General features: G+C 41.3%; 1 protein-coding gene and 1 non-coding gene across 2 annotated transcripts; both read right to left on the bottom strand.

Moving 5' to 3' along the window:
- Positions 1-1,741: 1,741 nt before the first annotated feature.
- Positions 1,742-2,040, bottom strand: LOC146505026 (signal recognition particle RNA). Its single transcript, XR_014877799.1, has one exon.
- Positions 1,763-10,793, bottom strand: ttl (tubulin tyrosine ligase). The gene is made up of 7 exons (XM_085182737.1): positions 9,996-10,793; positions 9,717-9,795; positions 9,387-9,619; positions 9,135-9,270; positions 8,761-9,030; positions 7,169-7,312; positions 1,763-7,033 (listed from the first exon to the last, which is right to left on the bottom strand). Exons 1-7 carry the CDS (start codon positions 10,162-10,164, stop codon positions 6,832-6,834), a joined length of 1,233 nt encoding a protein of 410 aa, XP_085038863.1. The 5' UTR covers positions 10,165-10,793; the 3' UTR covers positions 1,763-6,831.
- Between the last annotated feature and the right edge of the window lie 23 nt (positions 10,794-10,816).

Below are 10,816 nucleotides of genomic sequence, written 5' to 3' on the forward strand. Positions count from 1 at the left end.
ATAGGTTAAAATAAAATAAAATATCTGCAGAGCCATAGTAGTATCTGCAGTAAGATCTTTTCATAGATTGTATACATTGTACCACAGGCAAACTTGCCTCCATTTTTATCATTTTTTATATCAATATTTTGTACATTTGTACATTTCAAGGACTCTATTTTTGGAGCGTATTTTGTGTATTTTTTGTGTATTGAGTGTATTGTATTATACATACACATTCAAAGTGAATCCCTGACAAAAAATGCACTCAGTTTCCTTTTTACTCACTATGATCATCATTCATCATTTTCCCCAGTAGTTAAGGTTAGGATATGTTTTTTTTTTATTTTTATTCCAATCCATTCTTCATTTGCAGCATTTAAATGACCTTTATCTGATTTGATGGTTTTGTTACAGACTTTTCAAAAAGTGTTTTGCTTTTCTTTCAAAAAATGTGGGGATTAAATTGTGTTAAAATGTACAAAACAGTGATGTCATGTTTTGAGACGAGGACCCAGGCACAGAGAGACTTGATGAATTTAAAAATCTTATGATTTTATAAAGAAATTTGCAGACTTGCACAGAGATGGTAAAATTATGATGACTGATAACGGAGATGAAGACAACAGACGATGAGGACAGGGAGGAACAGGGGTTTAAATGCACCAAGGAGGCAGTCAGAGGGAACTCGGGACAACTGGAGACATTTAAGGATGCAGGGATTGACAGAGACAGAGAAGAAGTCTCATTGTGACGAGTAAAGTTTATCTTGCCTGGCTGGGCTGCTCTCTGGGTGCTCAGCACCCCCAAAGCTCTGATCCTAGAATCGCCCCTGCTTTCAGATCACATAAGTGTAATATCAGGGGCGTATGTCCGTGCAGAGTTGTTTCATCAGTCACCTTTTTAATTGTTAATGTGGATTTTCCCTGTTTTGATTTATTTTCCTTTAGTTTGATGTTGTTTTCAGCCTGAGTTTTTCTTCAGTTGTAGCCAAACACATCAGCACTCTAAATATCCAGCACTGATCCACAGCTGTAAAGGAGAAAAGGAAATGAATTTAATGTGTTCTCAGCCAAACTTTACAATATCCTGAACAAAAAATATACAGTTAATATTATTTTATGTCCTATCTTGGATGATTGGAGGCAGTAGACTACAGTCCAGTAATGACAATGGGCATCAGTTGTTCATTTGAGATTATGGTAATTACACAAGAGTCAAATTTGAGGGCTAAAAGTAAAATCCAGACAAAAACAAGGCAGACTTTCAGTCTTTATGGCTGTTATCAGTCTGTGGAAGTCTTTAGTCCTTAGGTAGGATGAATAAAGTCAAAATGATGTTTGTACATGTGATGTGCACTGCAGTAAAATTTATTATGAAGTCAAGAAAAGCAGTTTAAGTAAATGTGACTTAGTTTTCATAGTCTCTTGATTTTTCCTTCTTTAAAAAAATATTTCAAAGAAAAAAACTTCAATTCTGTTAGTTTGGACAGATGTGTAACAATCCATCTACATCCATCCATTTCGTTTAGCCAATTTAAGCTTGTAGAAAGAAGAAAAAACGCATTGGTGAACCGTTTCTGTAAAGTTGCAATGGGTGATGTAATTGCTACTCTTCTCCAGGTGGAGGCGCTGTGGGACCAACAAACAGCAGTGTTTTTTTAATGGAAAGGACGGAGAAAGAAACTGTGTTGACGGTGTTATAAGTTGTAAAAACGTAATGTGTGAGTGTGTATATTTCTGTGGAGAGGAGAAAGAGTGTAAAAAGACTGGGTCCCGCTGTATTACTCAGGCTGCACTACAGCGTCTATTCACAGGCGCGATCCCACTACTGAGCGGCACGGGGGCTTTGACCTGCTCCGTTTCCGACCTGGGCCGGTGCACCCCTCCTTAGGCGACCTGGTGGTCCCGAGCTCCCCCAGGAGCACCATATCAATGCCGAACTTAGTGCGGACACCCGATCGGCATAGTCCGCTGCAGCTCAGAGCTCCTGAGCTCAAACGATGCGCCAGCCTCAGCCTCCCGGTAGCTTGGATTACAGGCGCGCGCCACCGCACCCGGCGAGAGGTGCTCTCGTTCATGCAGGCTTAGTGCAGTGCCTACACGTGACGTATCTGGAAACAGTTTAGAAAGCCGTTAACAACATTATCTTTCAGCAATAATGACCTGACATTAGTGACAGTAAAAACGCGACAGGTTAACACGCTTAACACTAATTAAAGTGTTTTGTTGTGGGGTTTGTGTTCCCCCTCACAACGTCATTCAGTTACTGAAGAATAAACTTGTAATTATGGAAAGTTTTGTTTTTTTTAATGGAAACTGCTGAAAAGCAGCTTATGAGTCATATACATACAGTGCTTCGTGCTGTCTCTAGTGTTACTGCTGGTTCGGTAAGCAATACCATTTTTATAATAACGGTAAAAGATCACACACTTAAATTTGTGATGTTTTAATATTGCTTTTAATAGGGGAATCAATCAGTCATCTGGGAGCCCGTGGTAGAGTTGAGATGACTGTGCAGGAAGAAGACCCAGATGAAACAGGTAGAGATTCAAAACACACGCAATGATGTCATTGTGATTCTGATGTTACTCTTTTACTTTTACACACACAGTCCATACAAGTAATTCTCTCCACACCTCGCGCTGACGACATTACTTATGTGACAAGTCTTTTTTGTATATCTGATACAGGCAGTGACTTCATTGCCTTCCCATGTAATAAACTTTGATATACGTACAAGAAAAAAAGAGGAAAAATTCCTTCAGAGAGATCTCAAGTCACAACTTGAGAACATGTGGCAATGCGATGGTCTGCTTGCCTGACTGGCCTGTAAGTTACCTTTCTGTACCGCAGAAACGAAAGAACAGGCCATCACAACATCTGGAAACTCCCTGGTTTGGTGTTCTTCTTCCTCCTTCAGTTGAAACGTGAATAATAGGCTGACCCATCTGTGAGTCTGAAGCCCATCTATGCATGAAGAACACACCATAAAATGAGTGATTGCAGCTCTGTTTCTAGGTGTCTTCTCCATGCCCGTCTTTGCTGGCTGATGTCTCAGTCATGGGACAATCCAGTCTGTCCCACTCTTTCTGTTTGTTACAAAGCCCCAGCTCTAAACTGGACAAGGACATTGAGTTGTTTTTTTAAGAGCAGTTAAAGTGCTAGTTTGTGTGAAATTTGGATAATTAAGTGAACTGTTAGCATTTTTCACATTCAACATCCTTGGAAGGAAGCTCGTGGGATGGTGAATGCAGGATCACAGAAATGTTCACATAAAAGGAATTAATGTGGGCTCCAATTTCACCTCAGCTGGATGTCCAGGAGAAGGTTTGGACCAAGGTTTGTGGTCGAAACAGTGTAAATACTGAGGCTGTGATTTCTGTGACTACAGATGTGCAACAGACTACAGGATGTTTCAGTGGTTTTATGTTAAATCATAAAAATACGCAAGTATCAAGACATACAAGTAAGTGTGCAGAGCTCCTCCTTTCTCTCTGATCATGGAGTTGTCTTCAGACCTCAGTCCTAAAGAGAATTTGTGGAGGGAGCTGAAGCTGTGAGTTGCGAAGCAGCAGCCAAGAAACCAAAATGATTCTGAGTTTCTCTGAAGAAGAGTGGCCCAAAATCCCTCCTGAGATGTGGCCAAACCTGGTGACCAACTATAAGAAATGTCTTACTGCTTGGCGCTGTTGGTGGTTGCCAACAAAGATTTCGCCACAAAGTCATGTTCTGCTTTGGGGATCAAATACTTGAGTTCACTCAGTGACATGCAGACCAATTTATAACATTCATGTCATCTTTTTCCTTGGAAGTTTGGTTGATATTCTGTCTCTCTCCATCAAAATGAAACTAGTCTAAAAGATTGCTCACTTCCAAAGAAGTAAGCAATCTTGCAAATTCAATCAGGGGATCAAATAATTATTTCCCTCGTTGTGTCTTTTCACATTGTGGATAGTGATTTTTTTAGTAAAAGTAACCCCACATAAGTTTGTGTTTGTATGTATGTATTGTATGTTTATAGAGCATCTAAGATCACATGACCATACAGATATCTCAGTGGGTTAGAACAAAACAACGGACAGATGATGCAGCTGTGCCACACATCAGTTCTTTCGCTGCTATCTTGGCTAAGATTATTAGATAAAATTTTAATAATTTCTTGTTTCATTTCCTGGTTAACTAGTTTAAAAGGAATTTCTTCATGCAAAGCTGGTTGAATGTCCCTGTTTAAGATCATGTGGGTACACCTCCTGGGGGCAAATGAGGTGAAATTATATCAGAGAGAAGCCAAATTTCAGAAGAAAACCATGAGTAATAAAAGAAGGAAGAAATATAAGATAACTACGTGCGGGTGTGTGGTTTATCTGCATGATAACCTACTCATGTGGACTTTTCCCACGATAAAAGAAGCCACACCTAACAAATGGATTAGACACTTTCTCTTTTTAACTAATCTGCGAGGCGTTCAAAGACAAATCAAAAAAACATTAGTTAATAACCAGTCTCACAGCAGAGAGGCAAAATTTAGAAACAAAAACTGAACTTTTATTAGTGTCGTATTATTTCACCATCCACCTACCAAAGGTCTGGGTCATTTCTGAACGCTCTGTAGCTCATCTGCAAGCTACGTTCACAGACCACTCTGCTTCCCTCATCTTCTTCAGTGTTGCTCAGAAGCCTGAAATGCACATCAGACATGCAGCCCAACATATGGATGTGCAGAAATGTTTGCATGACAGAAGCAGTAACATGTTTTATTCTAATAATAATGTCTCTGATAAAGACAAACGTTCATGCAGATTTCCAATAAATCATAACTCAACAACAACAACAACAAAAAACAAGAAAAAAAAACAGCACACATTCCTCTGATCATGATACTTGCTTTCGTGTCAGGTCTGTGACAATAATCTGTTCACTACAAAAGGTGTAACACTGAAAATGCAGCAGGATTATCTTTGGTAAAGATGAGAAAGTAGAGATATAAAACACACAAGGAAAAACATGAGAAAATGAGTCACATGTGCAAAAAAACTCTAAGTAAGAGGAAATGACATCAATGAGGTTTTCTAATGAAAGAGGCAAATTTCATTAGAAAATGAAATAAAGGTGCATTTAAACGCCTTTAAAAAAAAAAAACAAAACAATATACAGTTCCCTCTAAGGAACCCTTCCCTTTGATGGAAATGTCCCTACAGATTTAAAAACAATACTAAGATTTTGTTTTCTCTTTGTATTAACTTCAGTCTCTTACACATCCTTCATTCTCGAGTCTTCTTGTAAACACAGTAAAAAAAAGAAAGAAATATTTTGATGATTCACCTTAATTATTGGGACACAAAACCTCACATATTTCAACAAAAGGGTGTTTTTGTTTCTTTTCCTTTTTTTAAGGGAATCAAACGAGCCCCTAGAAACACATGAATGTGCAACTGTCAACTATTTCAATCTAATAAAAGACAACAACTGAACAATCTGACAATTTCTAACGAGCAGTAACACAAAACAGATTTGACACAAGTCGCCTTGGACGGGAACACCTCTAAAATCTTGTCTACTCACAAAGATTTAGTTCGAATGAAAAGGTCAAATATTTAAAGACCCCACAAAGCGAAACAAGTCCAGGTTATTATGAAATTAACCACTGAGTATTGGGACTTCCTTAACACCGCTGACTTTTCTTTGGTAATGACGATGTGGTAATGCTCACCACAGTGTGTTTTTCAACACACGGGGAAACAAGCATTTTATCAGCTTTGCTATCTTTTCCAAGTGTCCTTTAATGGGGTCGTTAAACATGTTTAAGAAGCAGTAAGAAAATCTGTACAAGCTACTCTACGCTCACTTCACCAGTTCAATAACAAAAACCCACTTTACACTTTACAATAACAGTCTATCAGAGAGAAAACACAGAGTTCTTTACAGCAAACAGAGCTGTGGGTTAGGGCTTGTATGCTACATGCTTTCACACAAACATGCTCTCTTCAGATCACATAAAACAAATTGATTACAGAATAACTGACGAGGATTTTTCCCTTTTCGCCACTGAGAGGTCCCTGTAGCAGACTCGCTCCTGGGTTTACAGCTGAAGCACAGTCTCCCTGCTCACTTATGCCACCCAGCTGCCCTGATGTAGTGTCCACATGGTCAAGTCAGGAGGAATGTTCAGTTTCAAGGCCATCCTTTCGCTCAATCAGACAAATAGTGTTAGCGTAACACACCAGAGCCTTCATCCTTCAGTCTCTAGAGCTTCTTGATCATTTCTAATATTTTTCAAACAAACTTGTTTGTAAGTCAGTTATAAAAAGTGATTAAAAACAAAAAACAAAAAAACAAGAAGTGTCCAATGATTAAACAGCACTCAAACTTCCATAAGCTCACTAAAATGTCAAATGCCTTGTTTTATGCTATTTTCTTGTGGACTAATTGTGATTTTAGTGAGCAACAGTGCAAAAGCTTAAAGAACGAGTACAGGTTACTGTAACAGAGCAAGCTAACTGGCAGGCTTTTTTTAAGGGAGAGTGGTTGGAAATGTAAGGCACTACAGTCTCAGTTGGAGCGTCTCTGCGACTTTCACCACTTCGACCAATCTGCTTGGGGATGCCCGTCATCGTTCAGAAACTCTGAGAACATTTACTGACCAGTTCATTGCCATCCTCGCATTCAAAATATGCATAATCAGGAGCGCACGGATCTTTCCTGCTGTTCAGTTCAAGTCCCTAAAGAGAAAGTCTCCCTTGGGCCAACGTGTGCAAAAGTACGAAGGAGCGGCTCAGCAGCTTGCAATGAGGATGAGGGGGATGGAAGAAGCTTCTAGCACAGAAGAAAAAGGGAGGGGGCATATTTGTGCTTACAGGCGAGTGAAAGGACCCACGTGGAGAGGTGCTCTCAGTTTGGGAGAGGAACAGGAGTTGGTGGTGAACAGGGAGGAAGAAGATGGGGAGGACGAGTAAGGTGAAGAGGACGCAGATGAGGAGTCGCCGCTGTTTAGGGTGAAGACACTGGAAATGGCCACGTCCACAATGCCTTGACATAACTCTGGATATAGTTTCCTGCATTAGGAAAGGATAAATAATAACAATAATAAAAATAATAATAAACATTTCAAATTTTAAACAAATGTGAAGTTTGTTATATTTTAGATGGAAAAATATTGCTAAAGGACACGTAACATGGAAGGTACTGACTGTGCACAGGCTGGCGCGCCGTTGATTTCAATGAGCCACACTTTGAAGTTCGCGTCCACCATGAAATCAAATCCAAAAAGCTGGAAACTCTGGTAGGACAGGTGCTTGGTGCTGATTGCGGACTCGATGCATGTCAGACAGCTCCTGTGAAACCAGACACCCAAAATCATCACCGATCATCCTTTTATAACAAAGTCTCTTTGAGTGATGAGAGCAGCCAGCCTTTGCCAAACATCAGTCATGTTTTCACAACAGTAATGGTTGTATACTACTGTTATTAACACCAGTATATGAGGTTTAATCGCACACCGACAGTTTTTAAGAGTTGTAATTGGGCGCTATATGGCCTTTCAATAATACAAAGAAAACCCGACCAATCAGATGACCCCCTATGAGCAAGCACGTGGCAAAGGTGGGAAGGAAAAACTCCCTTTTAACAGGAAGAAACCTCCAGCAGAACCAGGCTCAGGGAGGGGCGGCCATCTGCTGCAACCAGTTAGGGGTGAGTGGATGAAGAAAGAACAAAGACATGCTTTGGAAGAGATTCACAAATTAATAATCACCAATAATTATATGCAAAGTGGTGTAAAACCACTCGTATATCTGTTAAAAAAAACAGTTACGAAAAGAGTATGTCTGTGAAGGTTCTCAGTCATCCAGGTTAGGTTAGTCATCCAGTTACGAAAAGAGGTTCTGCTAAAAACCACAATCTTCCTTTTCCTGTACAAAACCACAGCATATGTTTAAAGCTGTGTTTATTCACACAGGACAAAAGAAGGGTAACAAGCAAGGAGTAGATAAGCGAGAGTGAAAACATAAACCCCCATGATAATGTTGGGAGGATCAGGTCCAGGAATTGTTCAAAGTTCCTATTTCGCACGTTGTAGCACAAGAGAAAGTCCACACCAGACATGTTCTCAGCTAGGAATACTCTGTGCAGTTTGGACAAGAGAGCTCTCAGACTGGAGCACTAAAGAGGTAGGACACATGATACCCACCCTCTCTATGAATTCTCTGGACAATTACTCTCACATGGACTCAATCATCATATTACTGAGCTGATAGAGTGTGCTTTAACTTAAATTGTAGCTTGGTCAGGTGATGTGTCATGTGTTAAAGAGGTAAAAACTAGCAGGATTCAGGAGGAAAACAGGAATATGTATGTATGGTCGGAAGGGTAAGATGGCGCTGGCATGGCTGGCAGCCTTAACCCAATTTCCCTCAGGCACCCTCCCCGGGCCTGGCTCCAGGGCGGGGCCCCGGTAACCCTAGGCAGGGTAAACTGTTCCCTCGATGTTTTCTTCATAAGGGTCTTCTGAATCGCTCTTTGTCTGGTCCCTCACCCAGGACCAATTTACCATGGGAGACCCTAACAGGGGGCAAAAGCCCCCAGAAAACATAGCCCCTGGGATCCCTGGGACACACAAACCCCTCCACCACGATAAGGTAGCAATTCACGGAGAGGCATTATGTCGGATTTCTAATTTTTAAAAAAATAATAATATTTTGCCTTTTAGTGTGGCATAAAAAAGCTAAGCTCTGCTTTTTATCTAAGAACTAATAATAAAAACAATAGCAAAACAGGTGCCTACTTTATGATCTGCTTTATCTGAGGTAATATGGTGGCCTCCAGCGTGACGTTGTGAGTGTTCAGCAGGTACAGCCTGAACTCGTCGAAGAACATCTCGTTCCCCTCCTCGTATCGGCCGTAGTTCTGGGAGTGCTCTTTCTGGATGCAGTGGTTAGTCAGGTGGCTGGTCATGTCCTGCAGGTCTGAGCTGTTGTAGGGCTCCGAGGAGGTCCGCAGCACGCCCTCGCGGTATAAGTAGATGTTATACTGATGGTCCACTAGCACCCAGCTCCTAGCAATAGCATAAACATAAAGCTAAGCTGTTAAGTTGGGACATAGCAGTGCTTTCTCTGTGGCTTTAAGTTTGGCAAAAAAGAAAAAGAAAAAAAAACCTGCCTGATGTCAAATTTCCGATGTCCCGGCTCAAGAAGCAGAGGCTTCTCCAAGTACTTCTGAATAACATGAACCTGTCCCTGATTGTCAATATAGTCCAGCAACTCATTAGCATCGTGGGATATCAAAATACCAGCACCTGTAGTAATAGAAAACAAGAAGAAACAAACACACACATTTACAGAAATATTTATATATGAAGCTTCCAACTAGTGTCTTGTTTTTAACCAATTAAATACTAAATATAGATATCACCTTTAGCTCCAGCAGAGGACTTGGCTATCCACACTGTACCCTCTGCGCTTTCTTTCTTAGCGTTATAGGAAGCCAAGAAAACTTCCCGCTCATCTGTCTTCGGATTGCTCTTCAGATGGCTGATGCCATTCATAGCAGGAGCAACAGGTGTGTTGAGGTTAGTGGGATAGATGATGTAGGACTCTGGAAGCCAGTTATTGGAGTCAGACAGCTCTGGGCTGGTCTTTATTAGCCTAGTGTTTAAGAAAGGGGTCAGAAGGAAAGTGGTCATGTAATAAACTGCAGTGTCAGTAACATGAATGATGGCAGGAATGACAGATTTGCACACACTTGACCAAGGATGCCTTTCTGCAAAGCTTGTCTGCGCCCCGGTAGTAATTCACCAGCTGCATCAGTCCGGGTTCATGGCCTGTAAGGTCACAGTGAGGATGCTTTACCGTCTGTTCATAAATCCGCATGCACAGTGCACAGAAACTCTCAATAAGAGAGACAATCTTTCCACAGGATGCAGCCCTGCACAGTCACAGCTGCTTTCTCATCCAGAAAGGGTGGACACCAAAAATAGCCCGAAAACAATTCTTAAGAAACAAGAAAGAAAGTTTGACTTACCTAAACGCCCAAAGGGTAATCTGTTCCGCTCACCCAGCATCAAGTTGAATCTGGGATTGTCTCTTTTCAGCCTCTTCCATTGCCCGGTTGAGATGAGGATTTTGGAAACTTCAGCATAAACAGTACTGTTGTCGTCACGGGAAACAAAGGTGTACATAGGGGCGTTCATAATGCCGCTGCGATAGGGGGTAAGAGGTTTAATCAAAACGGTTTAGTGTGTGAGTAACTTAGCTGTCTGGCTAGTTGTGCGGCTGTCGGGTTGGCACTGCAGCAGACAGAACGGTTGGGGTTATCTCCTCTGTCCGTGCCATGATGATGAGTCAGTCATATCCCCTCCACACTTCCCAGTTAACTCAAACTGGTGCTCGGAAGATTAATTTTAACACTCCGTGGCTAATATGTATTATATATAAAACACCATGCCACGTAAAGCAATTTCACATAAGTCGGCACAGGGTTGTTTCAGAAGCACCACACAAGGGAGTGACTGACTGCTGATACCGGCTACTGGGGCTGGTCCCGTCTGGATAAATTTACATCCCGTCTCCGGATTAGCTAATGTTATAGCTAACGGTCTGCGACAATTGCTAACAGTTATCTACGAGACACTTCCGGTATTTGTCCTCAAATGCAAAGGCAAAAGTCACAAGAAGCGGAAACATTAACTAAGTGGATAGTTTGCTGCACAATATCACAAACACGGGCTATTCTCCCACCGCCGGCGTGCGCTTTATTCTCTGAAAATCAGCAGCAAACCCTGTCATCCACCGTCGACGGCATAAACACCACCGCGCAACCGTTGTGGTTAGTGTAGTTTACGC

This window comes from Neolamprologus multifasciatus, chromosome 13 (genome assembly GCF_963576455.1).
Source record: "Neolamprologus multifasciatus chromosome 13, fNeoMul1.2, whole genome shotgun sequence".
NCBI classification, from domain to species: Eukaryota; Metazoa; Chordata; class Actinopteri; order Cichliformes; family Cichlidae; genus Neolamprologus; species Neolamprologus multifasciatus.

What these genes read in the sequence shown, in the direction of transcription:
- ttl (XM_085182737.1), bottom strand. Translation starts at nt 10,164, where the DNA reads ATGAACGCCCCTATGTACACCTTTGTTTCCCGTGACGACAACAGTACT. An exon ending in ATTACCCTTTGGGCGTTTAG is followed by an intron (nt 9,796 to 9,995) that starts GTAAGTCAAACT and finishes GTGACCTTACAG; the next exon opens with GCCATGAACCCGGACTGATG. An exon ending in GGCGCGCCAGCCTGTGCACA is followed by an intron (nt 7,034 to 7,168) that starts GTCAGTACCTTC and finishes TTCCTAATGCAG; the next exon opens with GAAACTATATCCAGAGTTAT.